Consider the following 23,905-nt stretch of genomic DNA (forward strand, 5'->3'; position numbering starts at 1 on the left):
TAAGCATTCCCATTCCGTGGGAAGAAAAAACAAATTGTCTAGACCTTAAGCCTTTAGCAACACAGAAACTGTCTAAAGACTTGAGAATGGCGTGATGTGGTTGAGTCAGCAGGAGAGTGTTTTCATAGCTGCAGCTGGCATAACGCAATGGATAAGGCTGGAGGGACAAGAGGCAATTTCAACAAGAGCAAAACAATAACTTTTAGAAGATGATTGGGAGTACAACTTCACAGAGAAAAATGACAAGCTGTTGTTGCAGCAAGTGTATGTAGCTACCTAAGGTGATTGTGGTTCCTGCCCAGCTATGGACGCAACGTGCATCTTGCAATTCTTATTACCACCTTGCCAGTGCCTTATCTGCCCTCTGTGTTTAGATGAGTTTCTTTGAAGCCCAGAGACATAACTTTCTATCTGCCTCCACAGCACCCAGTTCACACTGTGGCCCCCCAACCACTCATGGTTTTCCATGGTACTCATGGACTAACAGCTACAGTCAGGGGGAGAGCCTCAAGTGGACAAGTGGTGGACAAGGACATGATTATTACAAAATCAAAAGAGTGGAAAAATCTCCTTTAATTAGAGGGACATTAAGAACAGCCAGAATTAGCACAGCATATATAATAAATAGAAAATTAAAATATTTCGCATAGTTGAATGGGTTTATACACAAACATTTGCTTTTTTTTATCAGTCAGGAGTTCTCGTCTAAAGTTACAGGAATCATAAAAAGTGTCACCAAAATCCAGCCAACTATGTGAGCATTGGCACGGAGCAGTCTTTTAACAACTCACACCAACGTACACATGAGTGCATAGTCAGGAGGTAAACTGAAGCCCCAACTAAAATGGCTCAAAACAGACATCAGCTCATTAATCTTGGATGAATCTGTCCAGTGCACAACAGTTAACAATAGCTTTTGTGACAATTATTATGCTAATGTTAATGACTATAAGACAAAGTCTCATTAAGTCTCAGCTTCAACCCCTTCAATGACAACAATGATGCTTTGCCATCCTGCTGCAGCTGACGATCTGCCCCCTCAGTGAGCAGAGCACTGATTTTTATCCACCGTCTTTAAGACAGCACATTTGTCACCACAGTGTGACTTGGAAACTATGCCGGTGTGGCAAGCACTGCTACTTCGTATAGTATGCAAAAATCACCCAGAAACCTCTTGAAGGGTTAACGAGGCAAATCTTTGTACAGTTAATAATATTATCCTTGTAAAAACATACTTCTCCTATCACATATTTCTTTACTGTAGCTAAAGCTATGCTCCAGCCCTCCCCACTAATCCCAGGCAATGCTGAGCAGTCACATTCCTCCCACATTGTTTAGAATAAATGTTTACTCCAAAGCCTAAGTGTTCTCAAAAAGACAGTGAGAAAATGGCATCTGGGTTATGTATATATTCTTACCACGGATCATTAATGCGGGAGTTGGCTACGTATCCCGCTCCTTATTCAAGTGGGAATTGAAGACTAAAGCAGACTCGGTGTCACGCCAAGCTCAGGAGAATGCTACCACGTGGAAGGAGATATTAGTTTGGTCTCTGCAAGATCCATTCATCCATATGAAAACTGTCAGTTAATCGGTTTATGTGATTTTCCACATATGTCATAGACATCAGTTTAGCATTGCGTTTTTAATCCTGCTCCTGTATCTATGCATGCTTGAGTGTATGTATGTGTATACATTTTAGAAACACCCAGTTGTGAGAAAAACTTTTGCTAATTGACTTGCACTGGTAAAAATTCCTCCCTGTTTAATAACTTTTTGTCTACTTTGCATCATTGCAGTTGGGTCTGTCTTTACTGGCTGACTTCTTCCTCCGTCTTGTTTATCTTGCTGTGAGTTATTAAGGGACTGCTCCATGTGAAACAAGAGGAAATACCAGTACTTTTTCATCTCTGCATTTTAACCCTCTCTTCTGTTACACATTTTGGGAGACACACATAAAGGAGGAAAGGCATGACAGAGTTGGAATTGGAGAATGTGTTGCTGTGCCTTATCTTAATTAGTGAATCGCCATTTCCCCAGCCACAGTATTTTATCTAAGACTAAGTAGTCTTCCATATTTGTAGTTATCTGAACACAATAGTGTTTTAATGTACTCTTTCCAGTACCCCTGTGATGTAGCTATTAGTAGTTATGACGAATAATATATATTACCATCATCATCTTTATGATACAGATAACAAACACAAAGGGGGAAAGGTCCATATCCTGTGTAAAATAACATCTTAGGAAGAATTTAGACACCAAAGACAAAAAAATCATTATTTTATCTCTAATGTTACCCTATGGACATAATACTATAGAAGTTTCTGTTTTTACAAGGGGAGGTATGTACGTCAGAAAACCCAGATGTGATTCAATATCAAATGGGCTGAGAAATCATTTTCTGTCAAATGCCTATGAGTGAGTGGAAATATCTAATGAGGTGTTCCTCCAACTACAATGCACTGAGAGGGATCAGATCCTGTATGTGTACTCACAGAATATCCCATGCATGCCTACTATGTGCAAAACATACTGTTGGATATTACGTTCATTAAGACAAAGAAATGGCTGTAACAGGTTTCTTCTGTTTGGGATGCCCAATCCATGGAAGTGTTCAAGGCCAGGCTGGATGGGGCTTTGAGCGAGCTGGTCTAGTGGGAGGTGTCCCAGTTCAGGGCAGGAGGGTTGAACTAGACGATATTTAAGGTCCCTTCCAACCCAAACCATTCTGTGATTCTATAATTCTATGATTCTGTTCAGGAATTTAATAGCTAGGGTGTTTTCAGGGTCCCCGATTAAATTCTTACTTCTGCTGAGCAAGTTCAAACCCACACATCCTACCTTCCAGCCTAAGCTGGAGGTTACTCAGCAGAGTATCTGCCTCTGCTGCTCCTCCTGAGAGTCACAATTTTGAAAGAGGAACTCGAGAACTGGCAGGACTAATTACTCCAATGGTTAGGAAAGTCCCTTGGGAGTTCGTGACATGGTTGCAAGATCTTTCCCTAAGATTAGTTAGTGTATTCTACTTGAAGACTCTTTCACGTGCATCATTGGTTTTAACCTGGCAGGGCAAATCACCAATAACATTCCCAAACACTGCATTTTGCTGGTTTCAGATTAATGATGGCTTCTCATAGTTTTTAGCAGTTAAGGCCACTCTCCCATGTGAAGCTTCTACCCTTGACATCGCATCATTGGCATGCAGTGAGGCTGCTGGACAGCCTGCAGTGCACTTATACTAGATGGAGGGGGAAATACTGTAGGAAGGGCGAGAAAGGGAGGTCACATGGCAAAAATGGGATGCAGAATAAGGAAGGATCCACTTAGGAATGAAAGACAACAATGTTTAAACAAAAAACTCACAGTGTATTCAGCAAAGGACCTAGTGTGAGGTCCTTTGGGAAAACAAGGGTATAACTTCATAAATAGTCATGTCATAGTGTCAAATGAGATCTTTCAGTACACGGACAAGATGAATTCTGTAGTTTCTGTTTAAATGCTTGCCTTTGCAACATAAACAACATGGTACTTACGCATAAATAAAGACAAAAGGAGTAAGAATGTAAATGCAGCATACCAGTTTAGGCCATTTCTCCTTACAAGTGGCTTAGCCCAAGGCATTTGAGCCTCTGCCTCACATTCCCACAAGTTTCAGACAGCCTACTGGCTTTGTTTGTTCTTTTCAAGAGGGTTATGAAAAAGTGAAATAATAAGTTTTGCACTAAAATTTAAAGTAATTACCTCAGAAGACCACTGACAACATAAATATTATTAAATGTGTAGCTAAGTGCTACATTTCTGCTCTGAAGAGTGCGAGGAGGGCTAATTACACGAGCGCAAGAGAAATCTTAAATAGGTCTGGATAGAAAAGGAAATTCTCATCACTCCAAAATTGCTGCCTCAAAGCCAGAGACTCTAAGTTGTAGAAATACTATTTCATCTACTTTCAAATAAGATCTTGTCGTAGATGACTGGGCCACTACCATTCTCCAAAGCAAGAGAAAACTTGCTAGCTAATTTAAGAACACATCTTTTCTCTTTGTGTGGCTGGATTTTTGGCATACCGTAGATTGTCCCTGTTTGAAGCCTTGTAAAAGTCACTTATCGGAGCCTATGAGTAGCCAAACTGTGAACATTCCCGCTGGAGCTGCCAGCGAAATAACGGCTCCCTGAGGATTAACTTTTTCCCAGCTAAAAAGAAAGAGAGCTGTGTTACCGCAGCATAATGGCCTTCATCTGTAACCTAGATCTTGGTGGTTTCTTTCAAAAGGTTTTTTACTGCGCTATCAGGAAAGGAAAAAAACCTGTGTAGTTTGCAGGGAGCTTCACAGCATCAAATGGTGTCAGTAGGAACCCGCCATCCCTCCCCTGAGCCCCCATAAAGAAAGATCTAGAAGATAAGCATCCCTGTGTGCTTTGCTGCCCTAACGTGTGGCTCCGGGGGACAGGAGGGGCTACTGTCACAGCAGTTTCTGATCACTCAGCCTTTGAGAGCAAGGCACCAGGAGCTACTGTGGTGTGTCACGTAGCAGCCCAAGTGCCAGCCACTGCCTGCAAACCTCAGTGTCTCATCCTGACTTCTGGAAGGGGCTGGGTCTCACAAAAAAACCAGGGAAGGTCACCTTAATGGCCTCTGTCTACCAGCTTGTTCTGTGCCCAAGGGAACAAGGCATTTGCATGTTGCATAGGCATTTATACCTTTCTGTCTAAAATATGATACAGCTTCTCCTGCTGAAAAATCTTCAGGCAAGCTTCTAACACGAAGGATGACAGAGAGCTTGAGTCTGCAAATGCCTGTGTTCAAAATGATTTTTCTTCCCCTGAGACAGTTTGCCAGCTGATCACAAGTCACGGTGCTGGGGCAGGAAGGAATAAATCCCAGGCTCTGTCCACACTGAAGGCCAGGCAGTGTAACTGTGGTACAACTGCACTGACTTCAAAAGCGGGCAGTGTTAAATTAGTGTCGAATCCCTAGAATGTCTTACCCCATCTATCTTGAGAGCTGTGGACTCCCGGTGGCTTAGACCTCATTCTGGTTCTTTCTGGGAGATTGATCAGATATAGAGGAGAAAACTAAAAGGCTATATGGAACTGGAAAAGGTGGGTAAGTTGCAAAAAGGGAAACTTAATTTAGACACCTAACTTGAAGTGCCTCAGTTCAGAAACAGCATTCCTATTTAGCCAAGAGAGAGAAATAATCTGTTAGATTATTTGTAATAATAATCCTTTGCTAATCCGAACTGTTCATACTCCATCTACTCCAAAGGCTGTCCATACAGACAGCAGTTGTTTTGCAAACTCTAAATCCAAGCAACATAATAAAATACATCTCCTTACCTGCTCTGTGAGGAGCTCTCAGGTACGTGGTACATGAAGACGTTTCCTCTGGAAGCAGCAGCCCAGTGACTGGCCATGTTTATGATGGGACATGTGATAAACTGGTCACTGATAAAAAAGGAGGAGCAGGGAACAGACACAGTCACATAACAGAGAAAAGGAAAGATAAAAACTCCACAACCAGCAGACCTCTCGATATTGATAGGCTTCTTTAAATCTTCCAAATGCATATCTCTGCCTTCAAGTGCGCTGAGGGAAACTACATTCACCCTCTATAAACCCAGTACAGCTTAGAATTCAGTAAAATGTATGTTTTATGAAGTGTTGAACAATGGTAATGATACTAAATAAACAAAATCTGACACATAAGGAGTATCCTGGCAAAAAAACCAATTCCGTTTTAGTCTAGTTTATGGAGGCCCAGGCTTGTAATAGTATAAAGTTCCATCTCTGACACCACTAGGTTGCGATGGTATCTTGTAAAAGGACTTATGTATTTCCTGAGTTAAAGAACAGTAATATCGTTTCTGCATTTGTGTATGTGTGATTTTTTTGGGGTAGAATTCCAGAGCTGGAAGAGGTAAGAGACCACTTTTGGAGACATCCTGCAGGGCCTCTGGTAGGGCTCATCAGTATGGTGCATTGAGGTCACCAATGCACTATAGTGCAGCTGTATGCCTGGGAAAGAAATGTTAACAAAGAAGAGTGCAATGAGATAGTTCAATGATCAATTTATCACCAGGTATTGCAATACAAAGGTGTGAGTGAAACGAATATGCCCAAACCATCCAAGCTTCCATTGACCCAAAAAGTGGGACTGGAAGGTGGGGTGAGCAGTAGCTGGAAGGAGCACAAGCGGTTCAAGAGGGTCAGGCAGAAAACGGGACCACTTACTGCAAGATATCTCTTTATGATTCCTCAAGGCCATATTATATATACATGTATATCACCACTTCTCATTCTACATGTGCCTGAAGACTCAGCACACGCTTTGGGTGTTTATAGATCCACAACTACACGAGCACACACTAACGTATCTGCTGCGGAAGTAGGAGGTTTCATTTCTCAGTCTAGTGAATCTGAAACAGTAGCTGCTCCTTCAGACTTGGTAGGCAAAAAAAAGAATGACTGATGGCAAGAAAGAACAGTGTCAGAGAAGCATAAAAACAGGTTGCTATATTTAACCAGTATGATTATGAAAGGCACTGTTTGGGTAGCTATCTTGGTTCAGCAGAGCTTATTTTAGGCCCATCTGTGAGACCACAAGCCATGGGCTGACTGACCACAATGCTCTTTGACAGTTATGGTTGACAACACCCATATGAAATGAATATTACTGTTCTTCACATGCCTACCAGCACGGGGTTTTACAGGAGCAGATGGCCTTTGAAAACTAGGGAGTCTGTGGAGAGCATTAGCTCTTGACAAATGTTTTGAGATACATTTCGTCACTTAAAACTGATTCTCGGTGCTATCGGGGGAAAAAGTCGGCTATTCTGGGGAAGTAAAAGAAAAATTAAAAAAAAAAAAAGTAGTAACCACAAAAATGAAGCGGTTGTTTCTTACAGCCATGGAATACCAGAATTAAAAAAAAAAAAAAGGGGGGGGGATAAAAAGAAAATGAAACTCATTTTATACCTGTGAAAAATACCAGAGAATTGCAGCTAAAAGAATTTTAAAAGTGGAATTATTTTAAAACCACAAAATATGCACAATGTATGAAAGTTTATAACAACCACTTATATTGCTTTCTCACACTTTATCATCCAGTTAAAACTTTAGCAATTAATTATAACTTCCCAAGATAGAACTTTTCTTGGGTTACACATCTATGCTGGTGGGAATATTTTTTGTCAACAAAATACAGAAAAAAACCCAAACAATCAAACAAAAAACCCTCAAAACAAAAAAACACCAACAAAACCATAACCAAACCCTTCTTTTCTCCACTTTGTATGGGATATTGATGTAGGTGACTGTCTTTCTGTAACTGCTGTCTCCCTTCCCTTTCTGCTGGAGTAATATATCAGATGTCCTGGTTTCACTACTCATCCTTCTGCTTGCTTGTGGTGATTCTTTAAACCATTCAGGTCTTTCCTTAGTCAAATCATTTGCCTCATCTCGTGAGCAAGCAGGTGGTCCCTATGCCCATGAGGCTGCTGCGGGGCGCTCACAGGCTGAGCGCCAGAGGAGCTATTTGTGTGTCCCATCGCTACTGCAAGCCGGTGGTCTGCCTGCCCTCATAGCTTTGCAAAAGTCAGTGTCTGCACCACACTGAGCCTTGGTCTGAACGTTGCTGATCAAATGTGACAGCCCTCTCTTATAACATCTCCTTATGGAGGTATGTCTGGATACCTTCCCATCTCTGGGTGGGAAGAAGGCTTAAAATTTAAGTCCTTCTGTCCTTTATGGCTTAAAACCTTACTGATCTGACTAAAGAATTATAGCCCCATGGGTAACGAAGGTGATGGAAAGAGATCAAAGACGAGTTCTGGCTTTAATGCCCATGAACAACAGCACTTCCACGTGTGCTGCATGCAGTGGCCCCAGACACTGCAGTGATGGGTGGCCTGTCCCTGGGAGAGGCTACGAGGCAGGGCAAATGCGGCACAGTGCAAGACTAGATAAATAGCACAAAGCTCAACCCACAGCCTTCTGGCTTGTTTACTCCATGACCTCAATGGACCAGCACACCTGGACCACCCAGAAACCTTCCCCAAACAGATTTGGTCACTGCTGTCTTGGATCAGGTGTTTCCAAGAGAATCTTGTCTCCTGTTCATCTCCCACTCCCTGAGGCTCCCCTGGAGCAACGCCCTGCAATTCTGATGGAGGATGAAGAGCTACTGAAAGCAAAATCTTGTCTCTAAGGTCTCATGGAGAGCCTCACGGTGGGACAGAACGCTGTAACACTGGGAACGCAGATACCAGGAGCTTGTAGCAATGACGTCTCAATTCAGAACAGAGGTGAAAGGGCTTGAACAGGCACACTAGGAGTCAAACCACCAGCTTATAAAACATATCACCTTAGAAATGTAGAGAGTTTTCATAACGAATTTGCTCATGAAGCAGAGACAGGACTAGGGAAAGAGTTTTCTGATTTGTTTTATGAAAATCTGTTCCAGTTAAGCATTCAGCCCCTGAGTTTGCACAGAGGCAGGAAAAAGGAGGTAAGGAGATTTTCCCCTCAGTTTGCCTCCTTTCAGAGAAACAGGATCACCTCCCCTCAGCCCCCCCCAGCTCAAGATCTGTAACTGGCTAAAGCAAACTGTCTCCCCATGGGGGAGAGAGCAAAATCTACAGTGTTCTCTGCAGACCAAACCACCATGTGACCCAAGGTAAGGATATCCACTAGGATTTATGGCCTACCATAGGTGTCATGACTACTGTGGAGTCCTAGTTCAACAGGGCAACGAATTCTTCAAACTGACTGTTATCCAGTTAAGCGTCAAAGCTATGCATATACACTAGGTAGCGTGAACATGGCCCACTGCTCATCTTCCACTTCCCAATGGCCCCTGTCTGCAATGTTTCAATGCAAAGTATGGGATTGTATATAATGGAGGTAATTTTCTCATGCGTCTGATGACATTTCATCACAACTATTTCCTTTGGAAGAGGTTGGGAGGCACTGTGAGTCTACAGTGTGTCCTGATGGATCAAACAAGGCAAGAGTCATCTATCATGTGTTCTCTTTTCACCTCCACAAGAAGACCCCCAACAGAACCATCCTGCTACCTGATTCTGCTTTCTCTCACCATGGTAAACCATACACAAAGGGAGCAAAATGCGGATTGGGTGACATACAATCACTGTACACTGGCATAAATGACTATAAGGATCAAGGAAATACATGAATAAGCTTAAAGGGATTCTTTAAGCCATAGGTATTCTGCCAGGATTCTGCCATAGGTAAAATGGAGATTAGCAATGCACAGAATGGGGTTGGGAGCCCCTTTTCTGAACATTCACAAATGCTTCATCATTTTCACAGGATATTCACCTGTAGAAAGCCTGACATTGTGAAGAAATATTTTTTGCAGGTTTCGTAATATAAAATTTAATGTAATTGCTGAAATCAAAGTTTTCAAATTTGACCACTCTCCAAATTTCCATAACGTAGGAAAAGTATCTAACTGTATAATTAGGTGACTATTTGTGAGTAAAAGCCATCTATTCGTTTTCTACTATCACAGGGATGAGAGGAATCAAGAAACAGTTGATGCACAGTGTGCAAACCAAGATATCTTTGACATGAAAGAGTACACAAAGAAGCATTAGTAGTCTGAATCCAATATACAGTTGAGGAAAGACAATGGAAACTTTTCACAATGCATAAAAGTCAGTTCAATTTCTGTTTACCAATGACATTGGAAACCTCATAGGAAATGAAATCATATTCCCCATTTTCTGTTCATTTACATAAGATTTGCTCAAGTTTTTCAGAACACAAATGCACACTTGAGATAAGCAAAACAAACCTTGCTTAACCCCAACCACACAGTTGTAATAGGATGAGTTTCTTACCGGGTGGCATTTTCCAAAGCCCTGGAAAAGGATGAATAATCATCGGTTGAATGTTCGAGGGAGTAATACCACGTAGCTGCATCTTCAATGAATGAGTTGGAGTCTTCTCCTCCCAGAGAATTTTGCAGAGCCTGATAAAAAGCTGTTTTACTGTTGGCTCTTCCTTGTCTTTCTTCAAATTTCTGAGAACAAAATGCATACATGGAATTTACAAACAACAAAAGATACATTTTTAATGGAACAACATAGGCTCAGATCTCCCTCTGCTGGAACAAGTCCTCTCTTCTGTGATCTCCGATTCCTAGGGGAAGAAGTAGGGGACAATTCTACTTTTGCTTTCCCAAGATTCTCATCAGCCAGCAGTATTGGCTTCCTCAAAATATACTGTAGGACTGAATCCCTAATCTAGTAAATCCAAATCATAGATATCATGCCGTGAAGATGTAGCTCTAATACTACAAAAACCTCGCTGGCTCTCACAGAAGTAGTCCACATGGATAGTTCTCCACTGTAGGTGTGCCCAATAATGTCTTTCTTATGAGGTCCCTGAAGCAAAACAAGAGGGGAGAAAGGGAGATGTTGCTACTTTCCTTTGGAAATTCCAGAAAGCGAACACGCCATATAGCCATGGATATATGGCTTGCTCTGCCTCTTCTGGAAATACCTACGAAGAAATGTGGGTGACAAGGCCTGTATTTAGGTCCCTTCTGGAATAATATCTGTCTTAGCCCTGGAAGAGAAATCACCTTCCTCTAAATCCCAATGCAAGTAGCAGCCATGATCTTCAAACTTCTTAACCCCTAGGGCCTTTCAGAGAGACCTACAGTGAAATGCTTTTTTCCTGAGATCTGTGGTCTGAAACCTTTCTTGACATAAAGGCATTTTCCCCAGAGCAGAGTGCCCATGTCACTGCAGAATTAGTGACAGCAGAGGGACCATCTTCTATGCCAAACTGTACCCAGTCTTATTTTTACCAAAACTAAACACTGCTGGAAGTTTTCAACACAACTTTCTTTAAGGAAGTTTTTTATTTTATTAATTCAGACTTTTTGCTTTCCTTTTTTTTTTTTTTGGAAAGAATTTATTTCAAGTTCAGAAACGGAGGAACTTCCTGAAAAAAAAGTAACCTGAACTTTCCTGTGGATCAAGTCTTTTCTAAAGAGGGCATCTTGCAGGTGCACGCTGGCTGCATCGTGGTATAAGAACTCCAAATCTAATAAACCACCTATATTATTTTGGGCAGCCAGTCTGATGCAAAATAGGCTGGTGTCTGCCCAGTCCAGTTACCATAGATGTTTTACTGAATATATTATTTTGATGACCCACAGCTGGTTTTCATCACGCTGCTAGAAGGTCTTTCCACAGCCCTACACAGAAAGTACAGAGGGAATAATTACTTTTCAACAGATTCACAGAAATGAAAGATGGAAAATAAGTCCCCATCAGCCACGGACGAGGCCTGTCCTTACTGATGTACTCTAATGCTTTGTGCGTTTTGATTAAGTGACTTTACAAGGGATTTCAAAACACTTCCAAATATCCCAAGATCCAAAAAGATCTTGGCAATTTTCCTTGTATTTGTAATATATTGTTCTTTTGCTTGATATTGGCCCACGCGATGTGAAAAGAGTCATGTGGTGCCAGTTTAAGTAATACAGCTGTACTTCAGAAAAGATCTGCAACTCACACAGGACACGTCACTTCATGTGCACAAATGCCACAGATGAAACTGCAGAGCATACTTGCCTGCAAAATCATTCAGTTTAAATACAGCAAGGACACGTATATTTTTCTGCAAGAAACAGAAATCATTGCCGAAGACCTGACAGCAGGTTCAAAAGCAATCTTTCCATCGGTTTTGGCACCCACCAATTCAGGTCCCTACTAACCAGCTGAAGCACTGCTGCTGTATAATTAGGAATCTCTCATTTGGTGACTGGGGCTGGTGGATTTGGCTAGCAGTTATGGATATGAACAGATGCATTTCTGTGTTCTTATGCATAAAACAACCTGTACAAAGCACCTTTCATGCAACACTTTCATTTTGTTGTGTTTTTTAAATGGATTTGTTACCTTACTCTACACTCATCATGGATACTTAAAAGAGAGAAAAAAAGACAGAGAAAAAAACCTTAGGGTATTATTAATTATCTACCCTAGGAACTGATCCTCTACTGCCTCATCAACGACCAAGCATCAAATAAACACTACAGTTGAAAAACACAGAGAAGGAGATGGATCATCATATAATGCATGGTTAAACTGAGGAACTCCTTGCCACGAGGCTTTGCAGATGCCAAAATTGGTGAAGATGAAGTTTCATGAACAAGGTTTTGAATGTAAAAAATAAATAAATAATAAAGCAGTTGATGGTTATTAAATACGGGAAGACCAATTCAGGCTAGGAAGTCCCTGAACTGCAAAGTGCTAGAGATTTGGAGAGCGTTTAGCAGAAGTATCACATTTGCTTACGCTATTCTTACAAACATCCACTCTTAGGCACTGCTGAAAACAGCATTCTGTGCTGAATGGGCCTTTGATCTGACTCAGTGCGGTCGGTCTTAGGTTTTTAATGTGCCTATGTACTAGTTTCTGTGACCTTCAAAATGCCCCCAAAATTCTGGTAGCCTTTCTCAGGCAATTATTGTTGATAGAGTGGGGTCCTTAAGATGTGTTGAGTCAGATGAAAGAAGACTCTACAGGCAGAGGTAGATGAGAAGCAGAACTGGCATTTGTAACACATTTTGAGATTTTTTGTCCCAACCAGCACTAAAATAACATGACCTCAAACACGATGTCTCAAGTGTCGCTTTAGATAGAATATAATATAATTTAAACATCTGACTTTAACGTGAAGCACAAATCAAAGTAATACGTTCAAAATAAAACCCATGACACATTAAAAAGACAAAGTATTTTAACTTTTCAGAAATTGATTCAATTTGACCAATTTTCCACATCCAACAAATGTTTCCCATTTGAAGAACAATTTTCAAATAGCAGTAGATACAACAGCTGCTATCAGATTAATAGAAACAGCTGCACATTATGTAAAATAATTTACATTCTGCTAACCTTTAAAGAGGTATTAGCAACTGACCTCAGAGTTATAGTGGGGTTTTCAACTTTTTTTAGAAAGTAAGTAAGAAAATAGTTAAAGACAGCAGGTGCACCGCTTCCTACTCTTCTGGTGGTGCAAAGTGGTCATAAACATCGTTTAAATAATGAGATATATAATGCTTACTGTTCTTGTTGCTGCAGCATAGCTTCTGGAGTATGTGAATGAATCTGGTCAAGTGTTTTATTTTAAAAGTAATTGTAACTATTGGTACACCAAACGTTTACATCTTAGAAGGTGCAAAATGTACTTTTCTGTCAAACTGGAATAGTGATAACACTAACAGAGTGTATTCAGATCTTAGGTCTTAAATGGCTTTTGACAAACGTTGTCACAAAAGATGGTGAAAGACCTGCCAGCCATCCCGCAGAGTGTTTCAAGGATTCCAGCTCGTTACAAGATGAAGTAGACAGCTGATATCAGTCCATTCTCCTTACTGATGGCATTTATCAGGACACTGCTCCCCCGGTCATTACAGTTAATATACAGATATCTGCCATCTGTTGCATGTGGCTAAATACCTTTATTCATGAAGAAATTAACTGACTGCAATATAGTGCAGGATGGAAGATCTGGTCTGCACATATGCCGTTGCATGGGGTAAATAAACCTGATTTCTCTCTGTCCATTCCCCTATGTCCTGGTTCTGGGTTCTGTGGCCAACTAGATTTGTGCTAAGGAAGGAAAGAAAAAGAAAGAAAGAAAATACATAAAGCGCAACCTTAGTCTTCCAACTGAAAAGTTAACAATCCTTGCAATGTGGAGATTACATAGTAGGTACAGAACATATGGAGGATATAAACAGGGCTGTACTGACTTACATGCATATACCGACAAAAACAGATATAGATCAGCATGAGTGACTGCATATATTTAATGCCAGTAGGAACCATTAGATCCTCCCTCCTGAGCATCACATAGAGCAGGGGGATAAAATTTTGCCCAGTTGGGAACTGAAATCAACATTTTTAGAGGTTTCTGCTCAGCTGCCCTAATCCATGACTGCTCAAAGCTAATATCCCTGAGGGTCTGTCATGGGAATTGCAGTTAACGGGTTCAGGCTTAACTGCTCCATATGCCGCATAATAGTGCATTATGGCACCACTTGCCATTCCCTTAACAAACTCTGCTTTGTTTCTCACTTAGTTTCAACCATCTGATGGCTGCACTGGGGATGGGTACGAAGTGCTCCAGGAAGTGGTAAATCTGTCTCAGTTCACATGAATAAGCATTGAAGTGAATGCCATAAAACGGTCATTTCCATGGGAAAGACATTGAGCACGAATGTTCAGCGTACTCTCTGCTGCAAGCATCACTGAGAGACCTCAGCCTTTAATTGCAAACAAATCGAACATAAATGTTTTGCTAGCACATAAGTGGTGCCTTCTGTCTTTCTGTTTTTTATTTTTAATAGTAAAGGTCTTAACAGGCATAAGCACAGCGTTGCAGTGGGAGTACAGAGACACCCAACACAACCAAATGCCAGTAACACCCCACAGAACAACATGGTGCCAACTGGATTTACCACCTTCAGGTCTGGTTGCAGTCTAGGCATTTTACTCTCACTTCTAAGACTTGACTGCTAAGAGTTTATGAAACTTGCATGCAACTCCAGTCTAAGATGATAAGATTTGCATCACGGCTCAAGCTTGCTTGCATCCAAATGGCTAAAAGTGTCTCCTCACCTTTTACAGGATCGGTATTAATAAAGCCAGACCAGGATTAATAGAGCAAGTCCTTGCCTGAATTTTTCTAGCACAGCTGTTCCCAGGAACTGGTGGAACAGGTCAGCAGGGGTTAAATTTTTCATCCCCTACTCTTTGCATCTGACTACACTGAAATCAGTCATCCTACAGGAGATGGAAATGAAGAACTTTGCCAATTCCATATATTTACCACAGCACCTTTCAGCTGTGCCATTTATCTACCCAAATACATGCATTGTTCTTCTCTCTGCAGAGTCGGAGCATGTCCACAGACGGATTTTAACCCCGGGGAGGTTTGGTCCCCTCTTTGGAGAACAGATTAACTAACTTGGTTGTAGTCAGAGGCAAACTAGGAACTATGCCTTGGTTCCCTGAGCTGAGCTCGGTGTTCTGTCCACCAGCTAACCCCTCCCACCGTCCTTAGTATATCAGTAAAATCAGCTTTGGGGTTTCCCAGAAAGATGCAAGTCAGATCTACCTCAAGGGAACCCTTAAAATTAATAAAGAGTGGGATACAGTGTGGGTTGGCTCAGATCCTTCTTCTAGGTCTATTGTGGGGAGAGGACAGTCAGCACAGATGAAAGATCCTTATGACATTATGACAGAGGAAACGGAGCACAGACTTCTCGGTAACAACCACCACCCGCACCAGTTTCTGCCACTGTAACTAAATACATCTGTGGCCTACTCAGGACTGTATCATCTGACTTTGACTGCAACCATGCATGCTCAGGGCTATGACGTAGAAATGCTCTTGAGGAGCTGGAAAATGCATGTTCTTAAATAGTTCAATGACGGAGGAAGCATTACAGTTTCCCAGCAATTAATACACTAACTACGTGGACAAGGAAGAAATCAGAAAACTTTAACCTTGCAGCAACTCTTTAAGAAAACAATCTGAAGTCAGGAATACAGACTAGTCAGAACAGTCATATTGCCTCTTGCAAGCTCTAAAAACCTGAAGACACAGGAAAATAGAAATAGAGGAAAAGGTACATAAAAAACCGCATCAGTTCTTACTGAGAACATGAAAACAACTTAAGGAAGTCAAAAGGGAGAAAACAAAATATAACCACCTGCCATGAACATTAGGAATTAGGAATCTGACTTACAGCAGTAGCACTAAGTAAGGTAGGTACTATTATAATAGATAGTAAAGAAATTAACTACTCTTCTAAGTAAGGAAAGTTAGACCCTTGCCAAAGGAGGTGAGAAGAGTAGTACAACAGTAGGAGATTTTAAAACAAGTCTCTTAGGTTGAGATAGGTATGACCTTAGGGTTGAGTTGAAACTTTTTGAGTGCCCTTCCAATCTTATCTTCTGCAAGCCTTTAAATAAAGAAGATATTCCATATTTTCTTCTTGGAAGGGCAACATTTTACTGCAGAGTTCTCAATTACTAGTGGTTTTCCTTGTCATTTCAGCCTGATAGTGCTGGCTTTTAGCACTTATGGCTTTCATTTACACCATGGTTTGTTGCAAAATTTCTAATACATCATGGAATTTCATTTTGGTTTTGCAGACAACTGTCACACGTGGAAATAGTGGTAAAGAAAAGAATTTCACTTCCTAGTCTTCATCACATGACTTGTAATGAGGTTACTGAGGTTTATTCCCCTCTCACAGGGTCTGGATCATTATCTGCAGGCCTCCAGCATCACAGTCCACTTCCTGTGCCTGACTTCCTCTTTTAATTGATTCCAAAAGAGAAAGAAACATGAAATAAGAGCAGGAAACTTGTGGTGGAGACAAAGCAATAGGAACTTTATTCAGGTGGGTCAAAAAGACTTCTTTCAAAGGGGTAATTTTGTCATTAATTCTGAAGTAAATTGATCTATGCATTATTGGCTACCAGCAAAGAGAAGCTGGGATTAACCTTTCGCTGCCTTCTGCAAGATGGAATCCACACAGTTAAAGAAAGATAGCAACTGACCTGCAGTTCGCTTAGATAACCCTCAGAATTATCCCTCCCATGTTACATTGTCCTGTTAATTTCTTAGTGTATGTCTGAGCACGTTGGAACATTTAATTTAATTTGGCTGTGTTAAACAGGGAAGTCCTATTGTTCCCATCGTAGAGAAGGACAAACGAACTAGAAGAGGTTGATATGCTGTCTCAAGAACAGACAGTGCCAGAGGGTTCACAAGAAGACGTAAAATCCCTCTGGTTAGACCTTCATGTTTTTGAGGACTTCTACATCCAAAGTACAGCATGGACGCAATTCTTTTTCATTTCACCAGTTTATGCCCTGAAACCTTAGCCTACACATCAGGCCAGTGCTATTCATAGCCAGTCCATATTCAGAATCATCTTTACAAGAAAATATACTTCTTAAAGGCAACAGAGAGAGAAGGTTGCCACAAAAAAACCACGAACATTGGTGTGGAAAAGACTGACTTAGCCCTGCTGCACAGTGAAGAACCTCATAACCAAATTACGAGCTTGCTTTCTTCTTTGTGAGGTACAACTGAGATTGCAATATAAGTAGGATTTCAGAGACAGTAAAACATACTGCTGCATGTTAATACATGCCAAATCATTACTGATCTCTTACATCTTCCTATATACCCCTGTAATGTTAATCAACAAATATGACAATGCCATTAATCAGCATAAACAGCACTGGCTGGAGATGGGCAATGTCTTTGCATATTTGCATGGAGTGTAATTCACAAATTGTAGAAATCAAAAAGCATCTGTCCTGGCTGCATATGATTACCGTCATCACTATCATAATAGTTATACCATCAGTTCATTAATAGTGGCCTCTTCCTACCTTAATTGCCTTAGCTCTGATGATCAACCCATCTTGCTGAGAACTTCCAATGAGGAGATCTACTTTCCGAAGTTGAGGGCGCTGCAGGGCTTTAGCTAAAGGTTCCCGAAGGTAAATTCCATCCATCACTGGACCCCAGTACTGGAAGGGACCGCTTATAGCGAGGAGCTAGATTAGCAAAAAAGCAATGATAGTACAGTTAAATTATCTTACCCATGTCCTTTCCATTTTACCTATGTTTCAGAAAACTGAGCTGATAGCCTTCAAGTGAACAAGTGACCAGTTAGGGTAAGTGCAAACTCACCATTGGCAGGAAGCAATGCTTTTGCTGACAGTGTCAGTAACAGAAACAAGCCGAATAAGGCAAGAGAATTGATAGACTTAGAGTCACAAAAATATTTTTTTAAAATAGAGATGCTCTATGCATGTCCTGATTGGAAAGTGTATTGCCAGTGAGAGTTTTAATCTGTGGGTAAAGGATCCATATCTAGGATCAGTTATACTGCAGCTTTCTCAAGTCTCCCACTTAAGAGAGAGAGCACTGATATCCCTCCCCACTTCTTTGTCTGAAAAAAATGCAGTTACTGAAGCTGCAAACACTTGATTCTCCTCTAGACTAACACCCATATGCAGATGAGAGGGGACTGAAAGAAGGTAAAATTTATATTTGGATTAGTTATGAAAGGCATTGTCAAAGTAGGGTAAAAGGAATTTAGTCTAAAGGACAATCAAGCTGTGAGTATTCATGGGTCAGGAGTGGATGTCATGGACATCAGCATCACTCCACCAAAGCTAGTCAAGTTCCTCTTTCACAAGGATTCAGCCCAATTTATTTTTTAAGCTTCCTCACATCTTTATGTCAATAGAAGCTTCTTTTTGGTTTCTTGCCAATGGTATATATTTTGCAATGGTGTACCTTAGTCTGTGCATCATTGAGGACACGCGCAGGCAACTGGCGGAGGCAGGCTACAATTTCCTCAGTGGTGGATGAAGGGCATTCCACATCTCCAGCCAGGACTGCTGCTTGGGTCTGTGCTCTACTCTTACTAATAACAGATGCTGGAGAAAAAGCTGAACCTCCCTGGAAAAGACAGACAATACCAGTCAACACATGCTGTCAAAATACCTGGTCCCAGTAAAAAAGCTGAGAAGGAAAATCTGCTCAGTTGCAGAATGTCAAACACTGGTATTTAAATCACAAGAAGCAAGTTCTAACGATGAAAGCAAAGGGGAGAAAGATAGGTTTGGCATTTTCCATCTCTGCCATGGTTATTTTGGAAGACCTCTGAAAAGTGTCTATGTTATGTCTATAACGAAGTCACAAATCTTTATGAAAACTTTGCTGGAAGGAGACACATTCAGACAGGAGTAAATACGAAGAAGGTGCTGTGAGGCACATCAGGGAAAGGAAAGCCCATCTTACAAGAGAAGACTAAGTAAAGTTTTACTTCCTTAACTGTGATAAACAAGGACTGAGAGCAAATATGATCTTTATAAATGAATCCATGAAAAAGAGCTATTTATAACTTAGGACAATGCTGGTACAAGACCAAATGGGCATTAACTATTCATATTAACTGTAAATAAATTTAACCTAGAAACTTTAGAGACAGCTAAGCCAAGGAGCAGTGAAGGTTTAGAAGAGCTACGAGCAGAGGTAGTAGGAAAAAAAGGCTAACCCGAGGTGCAGAAGATCAACCAGAGCCAGAACACATCAATATCAGAGAACAGGCTACAGTCCAATCTCTATCCCAGATTTTTTGTTTCTTTCCTACAGCTGTGCCAGCATGGAAAAGGTCCTTGCCAAGAAAAGATGGTACAACATGGCTTCAAACTAGAAGAGGGTAGATTTAGATTAGATATCAGGAAAAAATTCTTCACTATGAGGGTGGTGAGGCACTGGAACAGGTTGCATAGGGAAGTCGTGGAGGCTCCATCCCTGGAAATGTTCAAGGCCAGGCTGGATGGGGCTTTGAGCTGGTCTAGGGGAAGGTGTCCCTGCCCATGACAGCAGGGTTGGAACTAGATGATTTTTAAGGTCCCTTCCAACACAAACCATTCTATGATTCTGTGATAACATTGTTGAGTAACCATGAAAACTACTTATTGAAAATGCAGATAAATTAGTATAAATCTGATAAGACCTGACCTAGAACACAAAGGCTGGAATAGCTCTGACATGGTTCAAATGACTAATTTCCAAACATTTAAATCAGTTTACTATAACTGCTATGATTAGCTTCCATCTTCTAAAAAAAACCCCAAACCCTAGATGCATGATATGAAAGACCCCGATCTATTCAACTGATTAACTTACTTCTTACTGAATTTGCTCAAAGCATAACTGTAAGTCTGAAAAAGTATAAAACCAGAAGCAAGTTAAAAAGAAACAGAAAGCAAACAGCAAATCCTTAATTTGAAATTGTCTCAAACCTTTGAGCCTGAAGAACTCTGTGCAGCCCTGGCCAGCACCCAGAACATTTTTTATATTTCAAACAAGCAGACCTATTGATACTAATAGGATACCATTGCTCACAACTAGAGAAATATGTTTCCAAAAATAATTGAAAGACATTATTGTTTGGATGTAGAGACAGTCTTTTTAGTTCACTGTATGTAGAATTCCCAATGCTACTAGCATCCTGAAAGTTTTCTCTTCCTTTTTAAGGGATCTGGAAAACAACCACTGTTATCAGTCTAGTGACTGAGATGCAGATGGTTGCAGACAAGCTAAGGAAAATGCTAAGATTGTCAGTCGTGGGGCAATAGAAGAGCCATCTCTGGTTTTAATAGAGCAGAAAGTCTAAAGAAGAAGAAATAAACACTGCTTGGTCTTATTCCTCACTTCCACCCTCAATTTAGATGAGAACTTGAGTGAGCAATGGGCTTTATCCTCACATGGGATTTGCTGTGGACTATTTCGTGTTTGTAAGGCACAATATTTGCCAGCTGCTGACTAGGTGCACTGACTCAGTTGGTCATGAGAGAGAAAGAAAATTATTCTTGATGAGAGCATCTCTGTGTGTCGGTGTGTCCCCAGGACGCAGAATGAGAACATTGCTTTTTTGCAAGGCCTTCAGAAGAGCTTGTTCCCCACCTCTAGAATGGGTGAGACTAGAAAAGGGGTAACACAGCATGCCAGCTTCCCTCAGAAGAGTAGCTTCCTTGCTTTTCATTTGGAGCAAGGAATTACGTGTCTCCTTGGTATAGCAAAGAAGTTAGATCTAGTTTTGTATAATATTTATCCATGAATCTGGAAAACTTATTCTTCAATATCAGATCTGAAAGTGCTCAGCATGTTTTATCAAGTATCCAGTACCTCTAAATAGCATTAATTTAAAAAAAAAAGAAAACAAAAAAGCCCCAAAAAACAACCAAACAAAAAGCAACAACCAAAACAACAAGGGCTTCAGTTTCCCAAATTCTGAAAGTTTCACAGATTTTGAAAGTGGTAGTTTCTGCGTAAATTTTGAAGTTCCCTTATTAAAAAGCTAAGTTTGATAGGGAAAGATCTACTGAGATCAGGCGACATACAGAATCCAAAAATTCGCTGGGACCAAGCAAAACATCCTCATGTGTTCTTGATTTTGGACACATCTCCTCACGAGGATTTTAAAAGCCATGCAAAGTTCCCCTGTCTCTGAGATATCTGCAAACTGAAAGACTACTCTTGGGTCAAGCACTGAGTCAAAAAACAACTGCAAAAGGTTCTGGATAGAAGCATCCCACAAGTCCTCCCTGCAAAGGGAGAGCTAAAACCTTGGACAGGCAAATCTTCATGTCATGCCACTGGATGTGTATGGGTTAGCATTAGATATGGTCCAAGCTCAATGAGAAAAAGAAAAACCCAAAACTTCTGCAAATACATTTGTAAGGCGAGGAGAGCTCTTGTTTGAAGCCTTACTCTTGCTGCACATATATTCTCTTTTTTGCATGACTAGTTAGAACAGGTTTACGTGCCCTTGGTTTTTTTTTTCTTCTATTTTCCATGGTAATGCCCACTTCCTTAGTTTGTTTGGGGTTTTTTGTTTGTTTTTTTTTTTTAATAACATCCGCGTTCAGGAAGCATGTCTTGCACTTTGGGCTTTGAAAGAGATGTGGTATCCACCGTTATTCATACTGTTATTCATGTTTAATCTTCATTGGGACTGGAAGTGGGTGATAGAGGAACTTGGGACCTCATTCAAGCAGTATTTGGAAGCAATGCCATTATGTTCCCTCTTCTGGTGCATCTGAAATAAGTTCCAGGCTCTGGAAACAGGGCTCCTCTTACCACAGAGGTTAGGCAAGCAAAACTGTACCAGTTCTCTGTTTTTCAAATTCACATCACAATTCAGTCTCATTGTTTCCTCATCCTCACTAAAAAAAACTCATGAACAAATAAGTGAGAGCAGAAGCTGGAGACGGCCCAGAATTAAATTTCTTCCTTTTTGAGCCTATAGTTTTCACATTAAAAAGAAATTTTCCCTAAACACTGTAGCCACGTTAGAGGCAGGCTCAGGACACAGAGGATAACATAGCTGCACTCAGCATTTCTGTTGGCCCCTTTCCCTGTGAAACTATAATTTATTTGTGTGATTAGTCCCAGAAACCAGTAACGAAGGAGTTGTTTGCTTTAAAAAATAGGACTGTTTAGGCAGAAGCAGAAATAGCAGAGAAACTGTTCATTTCCATTACATGACACCCATATTACCATTACATGACAGAATCATGAATCAGGAAACCAAAAAATCATGAGATCAGCTCAAAAATAACAAACACTCTGTTCTTTTTGTTAGTCCTCTATTTTTTAATTCTCCAGGAATTCTCCTCTACCTATAAACACAAGAGCTAGAAAATTCACTTTTAAACCTAACGGCTGAGATCTTCAGATAATCCTGCAGGGTAGTTTTTTGAAAGCAAACCTATAAACAACATGAGATATACAATAAAATTGTGAACATTCGCCATCTTGCCGTCACAGGGTATTTCCTATCTCAGCATCATTTAGAGGGGCTTGACAGGGAACTGAAGCCACAGGCAGTTCTTGTTTCAGCTGTCCTCATGGATTGACCTACTGTCATCAGAGGAAGTTCCAATGATATTTCGGACAACGACCTGGATGAAAGCATTCAGTACTGAACTGCTGAGAAGAAGCAGTTGCAGCTGTGTTGCACAATCCACAACAGTGATATTACACTGTCCTCCTAAATTCATAGGAAGAGTGGGAACATTACGATGCTGGGCAGTAGTACCTACTGTAACAAGTTATGGCATTGAAAATGTACGGCAAAGCTTTCAGTGCTATTTAGTTCAGGGACCAGCAGCTTTGCAAGCATTTCTTTATTTCTATTTTCAAAATTAGAGGTTAAGCTAGAATGTAGAAATTCAGATATTAGGAAATGTTGCAGCTCGCAATGGTGAGAAGCTGACGAATGCAGATCAGTATTGCAAGAAGATGAATTCTTGCTTTGATGTTAGGCTGTGATCAGCTGAGTTGAGGCTGGTGCCCCTTGCAAACTTCTCTCTTGGGACACCATAGGTCACAAATCTCCACTGGTGCTGCCCTCTCCATCCCAATTCTCCCTCCGCTTGTTGGACTCATCTAACTAATGTCTAGCCAGACATTAGCTTTCTGCTTCAGATATCTCACAGTTCAGGAGCTTTTACTTGAATAGCACCCCTTGCTACTATTCTGATGAGGCAATAAAAAAGAATATATGGACTATTAGTGTAAGCTGTACCTCTGTCTCCCAACATACCTGGAAAAGACAATCGCCGTATAAGCTGCAGTGCTGAATGTCTTTTAATTCGTCATTTACTCTGGAAACTTACTTCTGCAAAGTTTTTCAAAACTGATTCACAACAGATCTAATGATTAGAAACTTCACTGCAACTAGTTTTTATCACCCACACACTGTAAAGCCAAAATCTTCTTCCTCTCCTCACACCATGACCTCTTGTTTTTTCCAACCTGACTTGAAACTGAAAACCCTGCTCAAGCCACGTTCATCTCTTCGACACGTCCACTCCCTTCAAATTAATGCAGTTCTTCTGACGGCTGCAGGGCTGCAGACTCCTTATGGAGCAGCCTTTCTGTCTGCCCAGAGGCACGCTATAGACAGCAATGTTGCCACAAACAACAATAACAGTAACACCACCCAAAAAGCGAGATCAAAAAATATCTAATGAAAACAGAGAAGCCAACGAAATGTCCTGATAATTCTACTTTCCCAAAAGAGCCAGCTGTACAGCAATATTTCATTTGTTAAAGATAGGCACTCTCCAGGCTCAGTTGCACACAGTTCCCAGCCAGAAGTATCTGTCGGACCATCTGGTTTGACCTCCGTGATAGCCAAGGCTCTTCCATTTCCCGACTGCTGTGCTCAAGGGCTTCCTATCACTTAAAACATGGCTCGTGTTTGACTAAAGCCTGACGTTGCATGAAGCATTTAAGCTGG

General features: G+C 40.9%; 1 protein-coding gene across 1 annotated transcript in view; it reads right to left on the minus strand.

The window, feature by feature from the left end:
• Positions 1-23,905, minus strand: part of TG (thyroglobulin) — a 158,989-nt gene that overhangs the window by 13,342 nt on the left and 121,742 nt on the right. The window contains exons 42-45 of the mRNA XM_054193484.1: positions 18,382-18,546; positions 17,466-17,633; positions 9,867-10,048; positions 5,341-5,448 (exon numbers count right to left, since the gene is read on the minus strand). Of these exons, the coding sequence (XP_054049459.1) occupies positions 5,341-5,448; positions 9,867-10,048; positions 17,466-17,633; positions 18,382-18,546 (623 nt within the window). The remainder of the gene's footprint in view (positions 1-5,340; positions 5,449-9,866; positions 10,049-17,465; positions 17,634-18,381; positions 18,547-23,905) is intronic.

Source organism: Rissa tridactyla, chromosome 2 (genome assembly GCF_028500815.1).
Source record: "Rissa tridactyla isolate bRisTri1 chromosome 2, bRisTri1.patW.cur.20221130, whole genome shotgun sequence".
Lineage (NCBI taxonomy): Eukaryota > Metazoa > Chordata > Aves > Charadriiformes > Laridae > Rissa > Rissa tridactyla.